This window comes from Natrix helvetica (assembly GCF_964273705.1).
Source record: "Natrix helvetica genome assembly, chromosome: 6".
Classification (NCBI taxonomy): Eukaryota; Metazoa; Chordata; class Lepidosauria; order Squamata; family Natricidae; genus Natrix; species Natrix helvetica.
This window is the reverse complement of record NC_138553.1, coordinates 72,613,866-72,636,214: the sequence shown is the minus strand read 5'-3', so window position 1 is coordinate 72,636,214 and position 22,349 is coordinate 72,613,866. Positions and strand designations below refer to the sequence as shown.

General features: G+C 40.1%; 1 protein-coding gene across 4 annotated transcripts in view; it reads right to left on the bottom strand.

Annotated features, from left to right (window-relative positions):
- CELSR1 (cadherin EGF LAG seven-pass G-type receptor 1) overlaps positions 1-22,349 on the bottom strand; it is a 191,087-nt gene that overhangs the window by 33,376 nt on the left and 135,362 nt on the right. For all 4 annotated transcript variants that reach the window (XM_081957473.1, XM_081957470.1, XM_081957472.1 and 1 more), the window contains exons 12-21: positions 20,615-20,789; positions 17,360-17,501; positions 15,776-15,896; positions 14,907-15,090; positions 10,412-10,513; positions 8,810-8,904; positions 7,910-8,119; positions 4,964-5,147; positions 1,779-1,922; positions 823-1,024 (exon numbers count right to left, since the gene is read on the bottom strand). In XM_081957473.1, coding sequence (XP_081813599.1) covers positions 823-1,024; positions 1,779-1,922; positions 4,964-5,147; positions 7,910-8,119; positions 8,810-8,904; positions 10,412-10,513; positions 14,907-15,090; positions 15,776-15,896; positions 17,360-17,501; positions 20,615-20,789 — 1,559 coding nt within the window. The remainder of the gene's footprint in view (positions 1-822; positions 1,025-1,778; positions 1,923-4,963; positions 5,148-7,909; positions 8,120-8,809; positions 8,905-10,411; positions 10,514-14,906; positions 15,091-15,775; positions 15,897-17,359; positions 17,502-20,614; positions 20,790-22,349) is intronic.

Sequence of the window (22,349 nt, the reverse complement as noted above, 5' to 3'; positions counted from 1 at the left end):
ACTCGGTACTGAATTCTCTTCTGTGAGAGAGAAGCAAGTTTAAGCAAGCAGATTCATTGCTTGATAGCAAATGAATGATGGATTTTATGTATTAACGAGTCATCAGAATTTTTAAAAGCACTGAAAGAACATGCATAATATCCTCAACATAACGGAGTCAGTTCACACATCTAACTGTGAGCAAAAAGATCATGAGAATGCAACTGAGTTCTGAATTGAATCCTTGAGGTTCTCAGATAAATTATTTAGACAAATAAATCCTATTTTTCCCCCCATAGTGGTATCTATTTTATTGTGAATTACTTTCTAGGATCATCCAGAACAACCAAGAGACGTATCAGCAATTAATTTCTCAGTAAACTTAAGTTTAAATGTACAATACTTGATTTAGTCATAAAAAGGTAAAGGTTCCCCTCACACATATGTGCTAGTTGTTCCCGATTCTAGGAGGCGGTGCGCATCTCGATTTCAAGGAAGAAGAGCCAGCGTTGTCCGAAGACGTCTCCGTGGTCATGTGGCCAGCATGACTAAATGCCAAAGGCACACGGAACACTGTTATCTTCCCACCAAAGTGGTCCCTATTTTTCTACTTGCATTTTTACATGCTTTCGAACTGCTAGGTTGGCAGAAGCTGGGACAAGTAACGGGAGCTCACTCCGTTACGTGGTGCTAGGGATTCAAACTGCCGAACTGCTGACTTTTCTGATCGACAAGCTCAGCGCCTTAGCCACTGAGCCACTGCATTTCCCGATTTGGTCATACTTAAGCACAATTGCCGAACGCAGAATTACTATTCAAGCATGTTAAAAGTATAAATTTTACCTTAAACTCCTTCGGTCAGGATCATAGTTCTTAGGCAGAAAACATCCCAAGGTTCGATATATAATCACCATGGCTACAGCATGCTGGCTGGAATTCTCTGGATGCCGACGCTGTCTTTTGGCCTGTGCATTTTTATTATTTACAATTTCATCGTCCATCTTCAATAAAAGTCCATAGTTGGATGGCTTTGTTGTAGGACCCACTGAAGAAAAAAACACGATGCCAAATTATAGGCTATCATCCGAGATGTGGATTTACACTTCAGGCAGCAATGACATTGAGATTAAATAAATTAAGATAATTTGTAATTGAAAATCAAAATGAAACATTTATTTAATAATAAATTTTATTACATCTGTATTCTCCTTCTAGTCTTTCCCACTATCCCATAATGGGTTACAACTTAACCGTTTTTTAAAAAAAAATAGTACTAACAGAAAAATGTAGATTCAACAGTATTGACAAAATAATATATTCAAAATTAATCACTATGAGACCAATAAAAAGAAGAAAAAAGAACCATGCAAATTTAAAATTCTGATTTTTGGTACACCTGTTGGGCAAAATGAGAAAGAAGACACTACAGGATCTCTCTGGTCAGTATAATTTCAACTTTAGTTCTTTTTCTTTTTCATCATCCTTAAGTATGAAGTCAAATTTTGCAGAGGGAAATGTTAGAAAATGTGTTCTGTTATCAAGTATTAGCGTCGTGTACTTTTGTCTCCTCTAAGTCATACTTAATCTTTCTCAGGCAACAATTTAAAAGTGGATCTGAACATTCTTGTTATTCCATTCCGATAAACCTTCTCAACCTCAGGATATCTAAATGTGCTTGTATTGAAATTTTTAGAGTTTCAAAAAGTTCCAAAAGTTATTCTACTTGGAAATAAAGTTGCAATCCCAATAAATTTGGTGAGTAGAAGAGCAGGAATAGCTACTCTAAAACAGCATCATACCTTTTCTGATAGATGTTTTGAGCAAAGTTTCAGGAAACAAAACAGTTGATTCCAAATCTTTTGGATAATCTTCTTTGATTGTATTAAAATGTGGTACTCTAGCTCCCGTAAAGTTGGATTTTTCAAATATGTCAACAGCTATAACTAAAAAGAAATGACATAAACAATGTAACAAGCAATATAAACAAGAAAACTCATAGTATAATTCACTTCTTTCTCATAAGGCTTAAATAATCAAGTGATAGTTTAGTAAATTTAATGCTTTATTAGTTTTTTTAAACCATAGAGATATTGGGAGAAAGTTTCATGATAGTTATAGGATTTTTTTCAGGAAGGAAGGAGTCAAAGCTGCAAATAAATGTGTGAAGACATTCACACACCTGTCCATTTTGGTGGTGCCATATTCCAGGACAGAAACATAGTTAAGCATTTTTAAGAAAGCATTGTATATTTGACAACTTTAACTGTTTTCACCGAAAATCAGCCCCATAGTCTAGCATAGACGTATGAACAGGTCGCTGTATCAATTTAGACTACTTATTCATTTAATTTATATGTTTTCAGCAAGGTTCTTCCTACCCCTACTTGAATAGGTCAGGGATTAACCCCCATAGCTTCTGCAGGCAATGGAGAGATTCTACCATTGGGCTTCAGTGCGTCTTGAAATGCTATTAAGCGTTTTTGTAGAGCAGCGATGTCAGTAAGAACTGTCTTTTGCAATAAGGATGTAAAAAAATAAATATACTTCAAGAGCAGGTGTCTTCTTTTAGCCTAGAGGGCTGCACTTTGAAGTGATTATGATGGATGACTGCCTCTAAAAGTTCCAAGATGAATGTCAGTTTTTTTGGGGGGGTGGGGAGATAGATGGTAATTTTAAGTATCCAAACTCATAGCGGCTCAACACATTTAATTTTGCCTTTCTTCCACGGAAAATACCACAGATCATTCTGATAAAACCCAGAAACGTTTTTGCCGAATCATGGAGGCTGCAAACGGGAGGATTGCATGCAGTTTCCAAATGACAGATTACCATTTTAATTTCACAATTCTAACCAACTTTTCTTCCTGTCAACTAAAATAATGCAAAACCGTGCATTTGATAATCACAAATTTCAACTGTCCTCTTGAAAAATGCCGGTTTGTATTAAAATAGATCATAACATATCTGAAATGTACTGGTTAGAGTTAAATGAAGTTTAGAAAAATCTAGGGTTTAAATCCTATTTCAGCCATTTCATTTTCATTGAATGAAAACAGTCATTTCTCTACCTTCATATGAAAAATAATAAAAAAAACCTGTCTTGAGGATACAAATTAGAAGTATAACAATATATTCTACAGATCAAATTAGTACAAGATCACATACTAATTGAAACCACTAGATGAGAGGAACTAAAGCTGTATTAGACAGAAGGAAGCCCCCTCAGTTCATTAAAACTAAGTTCCGGACTAAACATTCCTAACTTCATTCTCAAAATAACTGGCAATTTTCTGACATTAAATAGAGCCAATTATCTGTTGACTGTGGCATTCACCGAGCCCTCCTATTTGTCTTCATGTACAAATACATTCTCATTTAATCTCCCTGTCAAATTCTTCAGCAGTTGCTGAATTCCCTGTCGGCGAGGCAATTCTTTGCTTATTGAATTTAGAGAGTGACATGCCTATCCCCTATTATCTTCCTGTTTTTTTTGGTCTCCTTTCCACACCATGGTCCACAGGTGGTAGGGTGGAAATGGTGATGGTGTGGAAGAGACTGATAGGTTAGGAATCTCGGAGAGCTGTTGAGTTTGACAAAGGGCTGAGTGATTCTGAAACGCTAACATTTATCAGTTTTTCCCCTCACTTGGACCACTGGGTACAGATAATCTTCATTAAGCTACCACACTTGGTTTCAGAAACTTGATCATTAAGCAAAGTAATTGTTAGATACTGGTATCTACTACAGTGGTTTCCACCAAGGTCCTCTGTTCCGGCGGGAACAGAGGTTTAATCCTATTGGTCGAAGGGTCTGACAGCTCCCTATAAAAGGGCTGCTGTCAGACTCAACCTACGCTGGATTGTTCTTACTTGTTGTACTTTAATAAAGAGCTGTTGTTGCCTTTTAGCCTTGTGTGTCTTTCCATTACCCGATCCAACAGTAATCACTAAGCAAAACTGTGGATGTGCTTATGATCTAACTTCAGTTTTCCTTTGCTTTACAGATCTGTGAAGACCATAAACAGGAGGGTTGCTCATTTATATTTTTATTTTATTGCTTTTTAAATTTGCTTTGCTTACATTTTATCATGACAAAGTATCTAGATCCATATGGAGAAATTGAATGTATAGCTATATCTGTCCTATAGCCAACTTTCCTGTTTTTTTTCAAGTATGTTACACACACACAAATATATACCGTGTTTCCCCCCAAAATAAGGCAGGGTCTTATTTTCTTTTGACTCCCAAAATAAACGATTGGCCTTATTTTCAGGGAAGTCTTATTATTTTTGAGGTGCAGCTGATGGCGAGCGTAGTCACCTCATGGCTGCTCCATTGCAATATTTTCAGGAAGGGCTTATTTTCGGGGGAGGGATTATTTTAGCGCATGCACTCAAAAGCCCGATTGGGTTTATTATCCAGGGAGGTCTTATTTTCAGGGAAACAGAGTATATAGTATGTATATCATATATGTTATATATTATATACACACACACACATATATATATATAGATATCATAATACACTTATTTTTGGAACAGTCATTTTGCCTCATGAGAGAAGGAAAATGGAAGTGTTTTTTTAAACTGCTTCCCTTCCCTTGCAGGGATGGTCTCAGTAATTTCAAAGCAGGATATAAACTATAGTCCTCGAGTTACAACAGGGCCTACCCATGACAATAGTAATTTGTGACAGTTGTAAATCAGGTCACCTATGTGACTGATTCAATTTTATAAACTTTTTTTTGCAGTGGTTATTAAGCGAACCAAGGGTTTCCCCATGAGAGCAGTTTTGCTGAATGCTTGGAAGGTTTCAGGCACTGAAGAGAGGCTTTTAAGGCAGCCATTCTCAAACTTAGCAAATTTAAGACATGTGGACTTCAACTCCCACAATTCCCCAGCCCAGCACTATTGCCACGTTTGAGGAAGAACTGCTTTAAAAAGTCATATCCGATAGGAAAAAGATCACTAGAGGCAAGAACTTACTCATGTTTGCAGCAATGATAACAAAAGGTTTTATGTAGGTTTTTTTCATGTTTTTTGCCAGATTATGAAAATATTCTTCGTAGTGTTTCAGTAAGTGAGCGGTACCCCCTTCTGTCCTCTGGATGTGTTCCCAAAGGTCTTCTGTGCGAGGATCCAGTAAGGCACTACCTGTTTTTATGATATTCTGGGAGAAGAAGAAATATAGGCCAAGGGACAAAAATGTAACAATATCACACTTATGGTAGAAAGAAGTTGAACCTAACCCTAACCAAAATTCTTTATAGATTAGAATATAATTCTTTACGGGCCAAGTGTGATTGGACACACAAGGAATTTGTCTTTGGTGCAGATGCTCTCAGTATACATAAAAGAAAAGATAACATTCATTTTTTGCGCACCGGACCAGCTGTAATGCCGGTAGCAACCATCCCCTGCCTCTGATCTATGGTCTCTAAAAGTTGACACCAACTTGATCGCACATAATCAATCAATCATTATAGGTAGTTCTCAATTTTACAATCACAAGTGGGCCCAGAAGTTTGGTTGCAAATTGAGTTCATCAGATTACCATGTGACCTGACTTGATTTTACAACCAAGTTTATGATAGTTATAAGTTGCAAATCACAGTTTTATAGGATGCTACAACTGATCTTAAATGTGAGCTGCCTCCCAAGTATCCAAAATGTGGTCATGTGACTGTGCTGGGGGTGGACATTTTAAGATGGTCAAATGTGTTTTACAGGCTACAAAACACACTTTGCAAGGCTGTCCTAACTTCAAGTGGTTATTAAGTGCTCTTCATTAAGTGAGGACTACTTTTAAAATGGAAAGCTTATTTTTAGAAATCCATAAAACATCAGCAGGGAGAAACCTAAAGAGCACTAATTTTTATCAGTGAATTGAGGAAAAAATTCAAACTGTGTTGGGAGGGCACGCACACATGTACAGAGGTGGCAGGGTGTGTGAGGGGGGTCACACGAGCAATGCATTTGGGGAGTTTGGGCATGCATGCACTTTGGTCACTCAGTCCTGAAAAGGTTAGCCATTACTGATATAGAAAAATAAAACTCTTCTTTCTTAGATATTGGCATGAATGACACAGCATCTCTTCATAAAACTACAGATCTCTCTACCAATGCACTTAGTCCTGCGTAGCACTGAAAAACTGCACTGACCAAGAGGTGCTTTCTCCTGACCTTAGCATGGAAACTATAATATGTAATGTTTGTTGGCATTCATGCAAAATTACAAGCTGCGTAATTGGAACGCAAGCTATTTTTCAATGTTTGGTATCTGATCTCTATAAAAAGGCAGATTTAATCTTTTTTCTTTGTTACGCATCCATCATTTGGCCTATTTTTACTATTTAAAAGTGGTTATTTAATAGTAAGGGAATTTGGAAAAATACAACTAAAGTAAATACAGTTTCTTTGGGGGGAAAATGTTTCTTTTTATTGCAATCTGGTAATACCGGAAAGCGACTTTCATTTTGCACAGTTTATAAAAGCATAGAGAGAGGAGGACTAGAGCTAAAGTCATATGATTATTGTTTCACAATGAGTTAAACAAACTTCACGTTACATAGTGACTTGGTTCTTTGGAGAATGAATTTGATTGCTTTTTTTGATTAAAGCACATTCTTAAGATCTCAAAAACAGAATCTCTATGCTGTGTGGAATTCACTAGAACATTTTAATGCTGACTACTGGCAGCAGTGCCAGAAAAATGTGCGAACAAAAGTCTATTTCCAATCTGCCGTCTTCCTTTAAACATGCAAACATCATTCAGTGTTATATCTCACTTTCATTATGCTGGAGCTCTTATAGAGTAACATCTTGCAAATCACTTTTGCACAAAGCCATATAATCTAGGGCTCATTAAGAAAATGTTTTGTTTTGGTACTAACAGGATCTTACCAGGTGAAAGAAGGAAATGATTCTTACATCCACCTCCCACTCACAGGTTCCATCCTTTTTTCACAACCAAATTATCAGAAATGCTACTTCAGCCCAGAAAAGAGGACTAAAAATATGAATATATTGCTCCATTGTGCTAAAGAGATTATAACAGGGATTTGCCACTAAAAATGACACTAGAAAAAAAACACACCAAATCCTGTAGATTAGGGGTGTTTCACTGAGGGACGCATCAGGGTTCTGTTTGACCTTGGAGGGCTGGGGGAGGCGTGGCCAGGGTGGGTGTGGCCAGGGTGGGCATGGCCATGGAGCGCATGACACAGGACTTGTGTCGGGGGCACCTGTGGTGGCCAAGTGCTAAGGCAGGACTTCCCTGAGACCCTCAATCACTCTCATTATAATCTCCTTCCTCCCTCCCTCCCTCCCTTCTATTCTTTTTTCTTCCTTCTTCATTCTGCTTTCTTCTTCCTTCTCCTCTTTCCTTATTTTCCCTTCCTTGCTCTCTTCCCATCTTCCCTTCTTTCTCTTTCCTCTTTCCCTTTCTCCTTTCCTGTCCCTTCTTGGATGCTCAAATGCAAAAGGGGAAATATTTCTCCTTTCATTTTGTTTTTAGTTTGTTTCGCTAGTCCTCTGCCAGCAAAAACAGAGCCCACGCCCAGCCCCCTGAGCTCCATTTTTACTGGCAGAGGGCTGCAGGAGGCCATCGCGGCCAAAAATGGGGCATGTGGGGGGGGGAGGCACATGCCCCCCCCCCGAGCTACCTTTACACTGGAAGAGGCACAGTGGGCCAGATCTAAACCCCTTGCGGGCCGGATCCAGCCCACGGGTCTTGCATTTGAAGCCTCTAGCAGGGCTTCCCTTTCATCTGGTCAAAGAACTGAAAAGAACTGCTAGATAAATAATGTGCAATCTTATGCCTCACTTCACAGTGTTCCCCTAAGAAGAACGGCATTCCCACAATTTTGGCAACTGGTTGTGCCTAAGTGTCACATCCTTGTGCTTTCCCACTAACAGTTCAACGTTTCTTACCTCATTAAATTCCACATCTCTTGTGGCAGCCAAATCAAACCCCTGTTGCTGGCTCTCGTATCTCAGCACCCTGATCATCATCTGGTAGGCTATCCTCACATCATTGCCATAGAAGGAACTTGTGTGGTTTGTGGCATTCTGAAGCACTCTCGCTATCTGCACCGACTTAGCACTGTCCATTTTGGTCTCGTTATGGAGAAACTTCTCATTCTGACCAAAACAGAAAAAAAATAAGGCAAAAGTCAAATGTCAGGAAACAAGATTCCATTTGTTCTTTGTTAAATCGTTTGAAGGAGTTCCCAATTCATGGCTTTAGATCCAATTTGTCAATTGGCTCACCTGGTGAATAAACCTGTATTGGTAGAAAGGTAGGCCAAGTTGTAGGTTTGATTTACATGTAAATACACTGCATTCTTTCAGTGTATGGAGATTACCTGCTGCATGTAAACACATGCATTTTTCCTGCACACATATCCCCTTTTAGAATTTTCGGCAGAGATTTTATGAGATGGATACTCTGCACACGTTTCTCTACCTATGTTTCTCTGCCTATGCACTGAAACAGTGGTCCCTAACTTTTCCAGCTGTGTGGACCAGCAAGTGGTGGCAGAGGCGAGGGAGAGGGGACCGTTTCACACGTACACGCACCATTTGCACCAATGCAGTTTTGCAAGCCTGCAGGTTGTCAAGTGCCTAAATTCTGATCCTGTGACTATGGGGATGCTGCAATGATCATAAGTGTGAGGACAGGTCATAAGTAACCCTTTTCAGTGTATCTTGAATAGTCAACAAGCAAATGGTTGTAAGTCAAGGACTAGCTGTAAATGACACATTCTCCAAAAATATTACCAGTTTCTATGGGACAATTAATACCATGCTCAGTAGGTACCCCACTCTTACCATGATTTTAAGAGTCACAAAGTTAACGGTGGTACAGTTAAAAAGTTCCGGGGACAGCCAGCCTTTTTCACTGCTACAATGCCGAACAGCGTTCCCTTTAAAAAGAAAATCGATTAATGAGAAATTCTAAAGTTTTACCTACATGTTTCATTTATAAGAAAGTTATCCTTTTGTAACTTTTTACATTGCACAAATAGATGCTTATGTACAATTATATGTGAAAAGCACTTCCAATTATACTTTTTAAAAAGGGCATTTTACAACAGAATCCTATGTTGATGGAGTTTGATGGTGCTGGTGCTGGTGGCAGTTTCACCAGTTAAACGAGAGTCAGTTTGATCTAGTGCAGGGTGTCAAACTCATGTGATGTATCAAGACTTTTCCCTTCGCTGAACTGGGCATGGGCGTGGCCAGCACAAGATACATTCAGCCCACGGGCTGTGAGTTTGACAGCCCTGGTCTAGTGGTTAAGGCAACAGGTTCGAAAGCAAGAGAGTGTGACTTGAAGTCCTGCTTAGTTCTGAAAGCCAGGCTGGGTGACTTTGGACAATTCATTTTCTCTCCATCCAACTCACCTCACAGGGCCGTTGTTGTGGGGAAAATAGGAGGAGGAAGTTGCGTTGGATATGTTTGCCGCTTTGAGTTATTTGGGAAAATAATACAGGTTGGATATATATAAATGAATGAAGAAATAATTAAATCATCAAATAGAACAGAATAGAGCTGGAAAGGATCTTGGAAGTCTTCTAGTCCAGCCTCCTGCTCAAGCAGGAGAATCTATACCAGGCATGTCAAACTCAAGGCCCACGGGCCGTATCCGACCCATAGGGCGCTTACATCTGGCCTGCGCAGTTGTCCTGAAAATAGCAATGTACTGGCCCATGGTGTCTCTGGCAGCCAAAATGGGGCATGGAGGGGCCTGCGTGTGGGCCTCCTACACCCCATTTTGGCCAGCAAAGTGCTGCAGGCTGCTCGGGCTGAAAACGGGGCGGGGGGAGGGCGTGCATGGACCTCCCACACCCTGTTTTGGCCAGCAGGATGCTGTAGGAGGCCATCCAGGCTGAAAATAGGGCATGGTGGGGGGCAGCAGGATGCTGCAGGAGATGTCCATCCTGTCTCCTACCCCACAGCTGGCCCATGGAGAACTACAATGCTGATCTGGCCCTCGAAGCAATCCAGTTTGACATCTCTCCTCTATACCATCTCAGACAAGTCACTGTCCAATCTTTTCTTAAAAACCTCCCGTGATGGATTTCCCATGATTTCTGGAGGCAAGCTGTTCCACTGGTTAATTGAATTTCTATATATGTCATTGTAAATATGTCATTATGCTGCAGAATAAAAGAGAAGATTCTGATTAAGTTTTCAAAAGTTTTGTTTTTCTCCTTAATCTTTATGTTTCAACTATCGAATTTATATTTTGATTGCTTTGTCTGAATGAGATTTTTAATATGTTCTTAACATGTTCAGTCTGGGCAAAACAGACGTCCATCTTCAGGCTTTCATAGACAACTTTCTTCCATATGTCAACCAACTTTTTTGAATTTTTATTTTTCCCAACACTTACAATAACACTTTATATATATAATAACAATTACTTACCTACTGATCCCTTAGGACATGGAACTGCAGCAGGTTGTCCAAACTTGGTTTGTGGCCACCAAATGCCAGCCTCAAAAGCTTTGGGACATCCATTGTAAACCACTACATGAGATTGAAAGGAAAGTTATATATATATTTGTATACATTTTATGAAAGAGGGAGGGTGGGAGGAGGACAGAGAAGGAGAGGGAGAGAGACAGATATACACACACAGAGAGAGACAGAAACAGACAAACTCTCTCTCTCTCTCTCTCTCTCTCTCACACACACACACACACAGAGAGAGAGAGAGAGAGAGAGAGAGAGAGAGAGAGAGAGAGAGAGAGAGAGAGAGAGAAAGCAATAGCAGAAAGAAGAAAATGAAAATAATCACTATTCTTGTCTTGTTTTAGAAAGATGAGAAGACTCATTAGTGTACATAATCTTGTAGTGTAATGTATATAGAATAGAATAGAATTCTTTATTGGCCAAGTGTGATTGGACACACAAGGAATTTGTCTTTGTTGCATATGCTCTCAGTGTACATAAAAAGACACGAAAAGATACATTCATCAAGAATCATAAGGTACAACACTTAATGATAGTCATAGGGTACAAATAAGCTGTCAGGAAACAATCAATATCAATATAAATCATAAGGATACAAGAAACAAAGTTATAGTCCTGCAGTCATAAGTGGGAGGAGATGAGTGATTGGAACAATGAGAAGACTAATAGTAATAGTAATGCAGCCTTAGTGAACGGTGTGACAGTGTTGAGGGAATTAGGAAAAACTGTTTTTGTGTCTAGTTGTCTTGGTGTGCAGTGCCCTATAGCGTTGTTTTGAGAGTAGGGGTCTGTAAATATTTTCACAGCCCTCTTTTTGACTCGTATAATATACAGGTCCTCAATGGAAGGCAGGTTGGCAGTAATTGTTTTTTCTGCAGTTCTAATTATCCGTTGAAGTCTGTGTTTGTCTTGTTGGGTTGCAGAACAAAACCAGAGAGTTATAGAGGTGCAGATGACAGACTCAATACTTCCTCTGTAGAACAGAATCAGCAGCTCCTTGGGCAGTTTGAGCTTCCTAAGTTGGCTCTTAAGTTATTCTCTTAAGTTATTAATACCATTTGATTCAAAGAATTGAAAAAGAAATAAAGAACAAAACAAAACAAAAACTTTTTTTCTGCAAGGGTTCCAACCAAAAAGTACCATTATTTATAATTTATTGCAATATACTGCTTAAATTCAGTTTGCCATCATAGTATTTAATCAAAGTAAATCTCTCAAGGACGATCAGCCTATATTTATCCTGAAATTTAATTCCTTTCTGTAAAATTGATTTATCTTCTCCCTTGCCGCTTCATTGAGAATTGAAGATAGCTAACAATGATTAAAATACAAAGGTGTTTAAACCTCACATTAAAACAAGAAGGCAAAATTAAAAGCTTGGCAAAAACTATGTATCTTGGGCTGCTTTTTTCAAGTGGAAAAAAATGTACCTCAGAACCAACTCCTGAATCAACTATCCTTTAGTAAAATTGCTAAGGAGAATAAAAAGCCTGCAACGCATTAACAGACAAGTGAAACAACTAACAGGGCTAACATTAATCCTGAATAGTAGATAAAATAATGTCTTTTTGGCACTGGGAATACAAATATTCAAACCAGTCTAGGAAGGATATTCTATAATGAGCCATCTCTAATTAGAAGGAATCTAAATTCTACCAAATCTAATCTACTATCACTAGTAACTTCCCACCTCATTTACAGAAAACCATGCACAAAATATGTGAATAGATTAGACTGGACTAGACTAGAGTAACAGAGTTGGAAGGGACCTTGGAGGACTTCTAGTCCAACTCCCTTCACAGGCAGGAAACCCTACACAACTTCAGACAAATGGTTACAATTTCAGACAATAAAAACAAGGACAAACAACTGAAAAACAGCTTCTATCCCAGAGCAGTAACTATATAGTAACTCTCCCTTTTGGGAGAGGGGGCAGTCTATAAGCGCTAAGAAATAAATAAATAAATAAATAAATTGAATTCTACTGTATATTGCAATATTAATGCAATATAAGGGGGGTTCAATTTAATTGAATAGAATGTTAAGGATTTGTGGTTTTGTTTTATTGTTATAGTTTTCTTATGTATAATGTACACTGAAGATGCCATTTAATTTCATTGTATGAGGTGCAATGACAATAACGTATTATCTAATTTTATCTTATCTTATCTTATCTTATCTTATCTCTTCTTAAAAACTAACACTGTTGGAGCATTCACAATTTCTGGAGGCAAGTGGTTCCATTGATTAATTGTTCTAACTGTCAGGAGATTTCTCCTTAGTTCTAGGTTGCAAGTATTCAAGTATAATCATATATGTACCGTATTTTTCGGAGTATAAGACGCACCAAGATTTTGAACAGGCAAATTTTAAAAAAAGTTTTTGCACTCTGCATATCTCCCAAAAAGGGAGGTATGAAGTTTTTTTTTCAAAAAAAGGGCATGAATAGCCTTTAGGAGGCTTGTAGAGTGCTCCTATGGGGGTGGGGCCAAAAACGACCAAAAAATGGCCCGTTTTTCAAGGAAACAGGCCGGGTTTTGTCAAAAAAAGAGCATGCATAGCCTTTAGGAGGCTTATAGAGTGCTCCTGGGGGCTGGGGGCAAAATTGAGCAAAAAGATGGCCCATTTTTCGCTCATTTCCTCCCTCCCCAGCCCCCAGGAGCTCTCTGAAAGCCTCCTAAAGGCTATGCACGGCCATTTTGGTGAAGCGGGTGGGGTTTCGGGAGGCAAAAAAATGCTGTATTCAGTGTATAAGACGCACCCAGATTTTCAGCCTCTTTTTTGAGGGAAAAAGGTGCGTCTTATACTCCGAAAAATATGGTATATAATACAAAGTGTAGTCATATATGGATGCAAAAATGCTTCAGGTTCATTATTTTTATGCTTAAATGCTTCAAATATAAAACTAGGAGAGCTGTGTTTGTCCTTTGAATATTTTTTAAACCAAGCAGAGACGTGTTGAAGGGAGCAAGTGGGAGGGAGGATTCAAAGGAGTTCAATATCAGAACTACTGAAGCTTTTAAATACGAAAGCTGTAGTAGAGCATGTATAGATCAGAAAAAGGATTACAAACTCACTGCTCAGAGTCGAGCCTTTTCACTCTCAAGTGATTTATTAGCTCTCAATTAATATCAATGTAGCTTGGTTTGGATTTTCTCCATAGAATTGTTATTTGTTCCCATGGCACAGCAAGAAGGGATGGATCAGAGCAGGGCACAAGCTGTTGGTGTCTAGACAACAGAATGATTCCCTATTTTTGTGCCAGGAAGAACATTTGTGCCTACCAATCTTATTTTCCAGAGGCCTGAGAATACCAATTCCATGAAACATTTTAATCCTCAATTTCAAATTCTTCATCAGTCGATGAGGAAAAAATAGAAATAGGTAGTCCTCGACTTTCAACAGTTCATTTAGTGACCATTCAAAGTTACAACGGCACTGAAAAAAGTGACTTATGACCATTTTTCACAGTTACAACCTTTCCAGCATCCCCATGATCATATGATCAAAATTCAGATGCTTGGCAACTGGCGCATATTTATGACCGTTGCTATGTCCCGGGGTCCCTTTTTGCGACCTTCTGACTTATGAAGTCAGTGGGAAAACCAGATTCCCTTAACAACTGGGTTACTAACTTATCAATTGCAGTGGTTCACTTAACAACCGAGGCAAGAAAGGTCGTAAAATGGGACAAAATGCACTTTACAAATGTCTCACTTAACAACAGAAATTTTGGGTTCAATTGTGGTTGTAAATTAAGGACTACCTTTATAGGTTAGGGGCTATATCTTTCACGAGAAGAGTACTCCACTCTTCTGCTCACAATAGAATACCTTATGCCACCACCAAGAACCAAGCTTTTGGGCTTGGACAATCTAGAACTATGCCAATTAAGATCTGACCTAAGCGTAGTACACAAAATTGTCTGCTACAATGTCCTACCTGTCAATGACTACTTCAGCTTAAACCGCTATAACACACAGGCAAACAACAGATACAAAGTCAAGGTAAACACAAACCACTCCCAACTCAATTGCAGAAAATATGACTTCAGCAACAGAGTGGTCAATGCCTGGAATGCACTACCTGATCTATTGCTACCTGATCTATCTACTATCTGTTGTTACATCCTCAAACCCCCAAAACTTTAACCTTAGACTGCCTACCGTGGACCTCACCCCATTCCTAAGAGGTCTGTAAAGGGAGCGCGCATAAGCGCACCAGGCTGCCTACCGTCCCTGTCCTATTCTCCCCACTTTTGAACCCATTTCCTGTGTTCATGTCCATGTTTATACTTATACCTGTTATCTCGTACATGTTTGACAAACTAACTAAATAAAATACATTTAATTTTTATTTACATCTATGGCAGTCAACACTCTCGAAATGGGGGGGGGGGGAACGGGACCAACGTTCAAATGTAGCAAACAGCAAACCAAGAAGATACCTTCGCATCCGTGAGATGTAACTTCAGCAAAGGGATTATCACACCGATTGCACTGTCGCCCAATCACTCCTGATTTGCAGGGACACTGTCCAGTTTCCATGTCACAAGTGCGAGTATGGGAACCAGAAGGGAAGCAATCACATGGATAGCAGGAGTCATTTTTCTGTGGTCGGTAATAGTTTATCTGGGAAGATGAAAACCCATCAGTAAGTCAAGGCTACCAGAAAAGCAAAGTTTTGAACCTAGGATTATTAATAAAAACCTCAAGAATCCTGACTTTTTTCCCCCCAGGAAAAGGATGCTTAAAATATATTTTTCCCTGTACAGAATAGGAATTATTATAGTCTGAATAAGAATGATCAATTTTTATTTCCATGTTACATTTTGAAAGTTGAAAAAGCCCAGCTGTTGTGTTCAGTAACACAACAGCTGGACTTCTTCAAGTTTCAAAATGTAACATGGAAATAAAAATTGATCATTCTTATTCAGACAACTCCCAAATCTCCCTTTTTTTCCTTGAAACGTAATTTTAAAACCAAGGATATAAAAAGGAATCTAGAGCAGTGGTTCTCAACCTTCCCAATGCCGCGACCCTTTAATACAGTTCCTCATGTTGTGGTGGTCCCCAACCATAAAATTGGTGTCTCGGTTCCTAAGACCATCGAAAATATGTGTTTTCCGATGGTCTTAGGCGACCCCTGTGAAAGGGTCATTCGACCCCCAAAGGGGTCCCGACCCACAGGTAGGGAACCACTGATCTAGAGGTTTTGAAGATGTATGGAGATTTAAGTCAAATCTCATCAATATTATTCATTTCTCAATTGCCTAAACAGCCTGAAGTGTGATGGAAAGAATGATCAGTTCCTTACCTTACATCGACATGCTCCATTTGTCTTGTTGCAGTCAGGATCAAATCCTTTACCGATCTCACAATTACACGGCCCACAAATAGGATTTCCCCACCAGCCTCTGGGACAAGGTAAATCAATTCTACAGAGGATAGAAAGATGTAAGAATTGCTACTCCCTTTCACAATTATGTAAAGACAATAAAGGAAAGGATATTCTCTTTCACTGAAAATAACAATGCGTGTCTTGCCCTCTTGTGCTGACATTTCATAAATTCATATGCTGTATGTGTGCGTGAATTTATAAAATATCATACATGAAATAAAGCCACGGTGGCTTAGTGGTTAGAGTGCAGTACTGCAGGCTACTTCTGCTGACTGTCGGCTGCCTGCAATTTGGCAGATCGAATCTCACCAGGCTCAAGGTTGACTCAGCCTTCCATCCTTCCGAGGTGGGTAAAATGAGGACCCAAATTGTTGGGGGCAGTATGCTGACTCTGTAAACCGCTTAGAGAAGGCTGTAAAGCACTGTAAAGTAGTATATAAGTCTAAGTGCTATTGCTACATACACACACACACACTTCAGGCGAAGTTCTCTGACTTCTGTAACAGATGACATCTTAGAGATATTGTCAGCTGTAAACAACCACTCACACATGTAGAAGTGAAACTATCTACTTTATTGTTCAATGCCTATTTTGCAGGAATCTTCCCAAACTGGCAGCTTGCCCTGGGAAAGACTAGATGAAGGCAATGGCATTCAAGGGGGTGGCTCAGACTTCTTATGCCTTTATAACAACTTCAGATTAATTCCCCATTTGACTCCTCCCCTTGATTGGGAAATTGCTGTCCAACATCAATTGTATGATGGCACCTAGCCAACCATAACTGAATAGGGTCAAACCTGGCTACTAGTACTTAAATGGGAAAACACAAGGAAATCCCAGGATTGTAGGTAGACTGGGAAGACAAGCATGCATGCCAGAAGAAGGCAAGAGCAAGCTATTTCTGTATTGTTGCTAAGTACTCACTAGGAATTGAACTCAACATTGGAAAATTTCCCAATGGAAAATACAATAGAATGGTATGTATTAAATACAACTAAATAAATTATCTTTTCCATATTTGGTTTGGACCATAATGGTTCACTTTTATGTATGTTTGTGTGTGAGAGAGATTGTAGAGAGTAATCCTCGACTTACAACAATTCGTTGAGTGACCATTCAAAGTTACAATGGCACTGAAAATAATGACTTACGACCATTTTTCACACTTATGACCATTGCAGCATCCCCAGGCTCACGCGATTTACATTCGGATGCTTGACAACTGATTCACATTTATGACAGTTGCAGTGTCCCAGGGTCATGCGACCTTCTGACAAGCAAAGTCAGTGGGAAAACCAGATTCACTTAACAACGTATTACTAATTTAACAACTGCTGATTCACTTAATAAATGTGGCAAGAAAGGTCGTAAAATGGGGGAAAACTCACTTAACAAATTTCTCAGTTAGCAACATAAACTTTGGGCTCAATTGTGGCTGTAAGTTGAGGATCACCTGTATTTAGAAAGGAAAAGAAAACTAGCCAAAGTTCTTTGCTTACTTGCTTTCACAGTACTGTCCGTAATAGCTTTGTCCACATTCACAGGTGTATCCGTGAGAAGAGCTTGGTTTATGAATGCAAGTGGAGACATGCTCACATGGGTTCAAACTACAAACATCAACACAGTCTGTACCAAAGTACCCTGAGAAGACAAAGTTACAGGCACAGAGAAAACTGAGAAATTAGTAATGGTTCTAAAATTCTCAGAAATAAACAAAATTATAACAACACTTCTTGGATTATGAAGACCCTTTTGACTAGCCATCAGAAAGTTCCCATTCCATTCTACTCCTATTCCTATTCTACAACACCCTGCCAACAAAAGTGCGTATAGTCAAGTGTTGTGGCCCAGCAGGAGCTGTTGCAGCTGCCACCAGACTCCTAGAGTGAGGGTCCCTATGAGTCGGCTCAGGAGAATGTGGAGGACCCTGGACAGGGTTCCGACTCTGAGCAGGGATCGGAGAGTCTGGTCGGCCACCAGGAGGCGCCTGAGGCATGGAGCAGCGGTGAGAGCCAGAGGAGGGGGGGCTCCTGATGCCATGCCTTGGAGCAGTGGGGAGGAGTCACGAGACAGTGAGTCAGAGATTAACAGGGAGTTCCTGGATGCCCGTTATCGCCACGCCCATAGACGCAAGGAGCGTGGGCGTAATTATCGGCGGTAAGGGCTCTCAGCTGTTGATCAGGAGACTCCTCTTCAGGCTATAAAAGGGTTGACTGTGCATACGCCCTTTGCAGCAGTCAACAAAGAACTCCTGCAAGAAGTTTTGGTCTGGAAAATGTAGCAAGCTGGATAGCTGCTTTTGTGTCTTGTCGTTGTGAGCTTTGTCGTGGTGGTTTACTGCCACGGAACGTTCTGTCTGTCTGTGAAATAAACCTTGTTCATTTGTATTGTTCCGGAGCGTGTTCTGTGTGGGCAAAGGAGGAAGGGGGGTCAGAATAGTCAAGGCTATGGTTTTCCCAGTTGCAATGGAGGGCTGTGAAAGTTGGACCATAAGCAGGGCTGAGGGCCAAGGAATTGAGGCCTTTGAACTATGGTGCTGGAGAAGATTCCTGCGAGTCCCTTGGGCTGCAAGGCCATCAAACCAGTCAGTCCTAAAGGAGATCAACCCTGACTGCTCTGTAGAAGGCCAGATCCTGAAGATGAAACTCAAAATACTTTGGATACCTAATGAGAAGGAAGGACTCATTGGAGAAGAGCCTAATGCTGGGAACAATTGAGGGCAAAAGAAGAAGGGACGACAGAGAATGAGGTGGCTGGATGGAGTCACTGAAGCAGTAGGCGCGAGCTTAAATGAACTCCAAAGATGGTAGAGAACTGGAAGGCCTGGAGGAACGTTGTCCATGGGGTCGCAATGAGTCGAACACAACTTCGCAACTAACAACAACAGAAAGTTATTTCTGTTTAGAAAGAGTGAAATCATATACAATACAGGATGATCCAATGTTGTGCAATCACATATGGAAGCAACCTACGTACTATGCTGCTTAAGATATTAAAGGAACTAATTTAAAATATGCTTCTTGATTTCTTGAATGTTTAAAAAAGGGCTTAATGATGTGCCTAACAAATACCTCACAAATAGAAGTTGTTCAGGAGCTATAATCTCAAACAAAAGGGTTTGGAAATAAGCTCTGTAGTAGCACAATAGGAAGCATGTACTAACCCTATTAAACCTTACATTAAACATAATTATTGGGATTTACTTTTTAAGTAAATACGGCTTAACATGTCAGTTACGCAGTTTAAGGCTCAAAACAAAACTCAGTGGGGAAAAAAAACTTGAATTATATAAAGCAGGTTAAAATACTTTTTTAAAACTAAAATTGTTTTGAAGTTTAAGCAAATAACAATTCCATTTTATATTTCAGTCACGTTTAATCTTGTGATCATATTCAATTGTATATAAATTATATATTTTCTTTTCCAAGACCCATGTTATGGGGCAAGTAGTGGACATCAAAAATTCTTCAACTTAAAGCTATTACCAATATAAATAAGAAATTCTGGGGTTTTTGTTTAGTTTGGGTAGATATTGTTGCATTTTCTTCCCTTCCCCCAAAAAGAATGAAGATGATACTTGAGAAAGTAACAAGAGACAGAGTTACACAGCAAAATTCACAAGGGTGTGTAGCAAATGATTACTTTTGAAGGCAACTTCTGTTCCATGGGTTGATTGTTCTCACCGTCAGAAAATTCCTCCTTATTTGTAGGCTGAATCTCTCCTTGTTCAGTTTCCATCCACTATTCTTTGTCTGACCTTCAGGAAAATAGCTTGACCCCCTCCTCTCTGTAGCAGCCCCTCAAATATTGGAAGACTGCTATCATATCTCCCCTGGTCCTTCTCTTCACTAGACAAGCAATGCCCAGTTCCTGCAACCGTTCATCGTATGTTTTAGCCTCCAGTCCCCTAATCAACTGGCTGCTCTTCTCTGCACTCTTTCTAGAGTCTCAACATCTTTTTTATAGTGTGGTGACCAAAACCAGATGCAGTATTTTAGGTGTGGTCTTTCTAGAGTGATATTAGTACCTCCCTTGATCTTGATTGTTATCCCTGTTAATGCAACTTAGAATTGCATTGGCATTTTTGGCTGCGGCAGCACATTGTTGGCTCATATTTAATCGTTTGTTCACTAAGACTCCAAGGTCCATCTCACATTTACTGCTATTAAGAAGTCTGGTTTCACCCAGTCTATATGCGTACTTTTGCCGAAGTGTAAGACTTCACTTTTCTCTACATCAAATTTCATTTTGTTAGATAGGGCCCAGTGTTCAAGTCTGTCAAGATCCATCTGAATCTTCAGCCTATCATCTAGGACAGTGTTGGTGAACCTTTTGGGCACTGAGCGCCAAAATGGGAGTGCACGCATGCGTGCGAGAGAGTGCCAGAAACCAGAAGAGCAGTTCCCCGGCGCACACATGCATGCCAGGGAGCTGCTCTTCCCGTTTCCAGCGCTCCCACGCGTGCGAAGACCAGCTGGCTGGTGCACATGTGCCAGAACCTGGAAGAGCAATGGGCAACAGTTGGCGTGCCCAGATAAATGGCTCTCTGTGCCACTTCCGGCATACGTGCCATAGGTTCACCATCACAGATGTAGGCAATTCCTGCCAGCTTAGTATCATCATTCTCTTGCATGAGATTATAAGCATGAATGTCTCTTTGGCTGCCAAATTATAGGAAAACATTCTTAAACATGCCGTTCTATAAAGTCCAGGGCCCTGAATATTATCATCAATTTGCTACAAGTCATAATTACCTGGGTCACAGATACACGAATAGCTGTCCCAGTCATCGCTACAATAGCTGTGAAGTGGACAAGGGTTGGAATGACAAGGATTGTCTATTTCACAGCCTTCCTTGACATTAATCTTGACTGCCTGTTTCATGTTCAATGTAGCAACATTTGTAGATGTTTCTCCCATCCTCACTCCCTGAAAAGAAGAAAAAGAGACCAAAGGAATAACCAACTAATATACATCCCAATGTAAAGCATAGGGCTGTGCTGCTGTAGAAGAAAGAGAAACAATTTTAATCACTCCTTTCTTGTAATCACAAAAAGGTGTTGGCAAACTTTCACTTCCATTTTTGCTTAAGCGCATCTTGATTAAGCCCAACACATTTATTTATCTATTTATAAGGCAGCCCAACTTAAAAAAGTATAACTCTGCATAGTGTACCACAACTAAAAACAAACAATAAACATAACACTAAAACATACACAAAGTAAAAATGCAAAGTAAAGACTTTTAAAATAGCAAAGAGGAACCATAATAAAACAACTAATAGGGGCTCCCATTCGTGTGGTCTCAAATGCCTGTGAGAAAAGCTAAGTCTTCAAAGTTGGGGCTTGTAGTATTTGGGATGGGGAGGGAAATTGTCCCAATACACAGGCAAAATTCCTAAGTCCCATAAAGCAAGGTCACAACCTCCGTGCCCCCCCCCCCAGGGAGAAAGGTTGGGGAACTGTGCCATAAATCAGGGGTCTCCAACCTTGGCAACATTAAGCCTGGAGAACCTCAACTCCCAGAATTCCCCAGCCAGAATTCTGGGAGTTGAAGTCCGCCAGGCTTAAAGTTGCCAAAGTTGGAGACCCCTACTATAAAGTGAAAAGATTTTAAAATGGGAACCAGAGCATGCCCTCCATGTAGAAGTGTGTGGAGCAGGCAGATATTTTGGGGAGAAGATAATCCCTCAAGAAACATGTTTTTTATGTCATGTAAGTCTTTAAAGAAAACCATCAGCACTTTGAATTACACCCATGTGTCAGTGGTGGGTTTCAAAATTTTTTAGAACCTCTTCTGTTTGTTTTGTTTGTTTTGTTTTTATTGGATTTATATGCCGCCCTTCTCCCAAAGGACTCTGTAGGTGTGGCCTGCCTTGTGGGAGTGGCTCGGCAGTCATGTGACTGGGTGGGCGTGGCCAACTTGTAAAATGTGGTGAAACTCACTAGACAACGCTCTTGCTTAGCAACCAAAATGTTGGCTTAGAAACTCTGGCATTTGAAGCACGCAAGTCTTAAAGCTGTCAAGTTACAAGACCCTTGCACCCCTAACCCTTTAGAAAAAAAAAACCCAGAGGTGTTCAAACTTGACAGCTTTAAGACTTGTGGACTTCAACTCCCAGAATTCCTCCTCCAGTCATGTTGGCTCAGGAACTCTGGCATTTGAAGCACGCAAGTCTTAAAGCTGTCAAGTTACAAGACCCTTACACCCCTAACCCTTTAAAGAAAAAACCCCAGGGGTGTTCAAACTTGGCAGCTTTAAGACTTGTGGACTTCAACTCCCAGAATTCCTCCTCTCGTCGCTCTTCATCTTGATGATGTGCAGACGGGCGGGGGGAGGGAGCTGGAACCGGTTCTAAACGGCACTGTAGATTTGTGGAACCTCTTCTATAGAAGAGGATAGAACTGGCAGGAACCCACCCCTGCCACGTGTCTATCGGGAGTCAATCAGTGCAGAGACCATTGGTGTTTTTTGGGCATCATGAGCTGT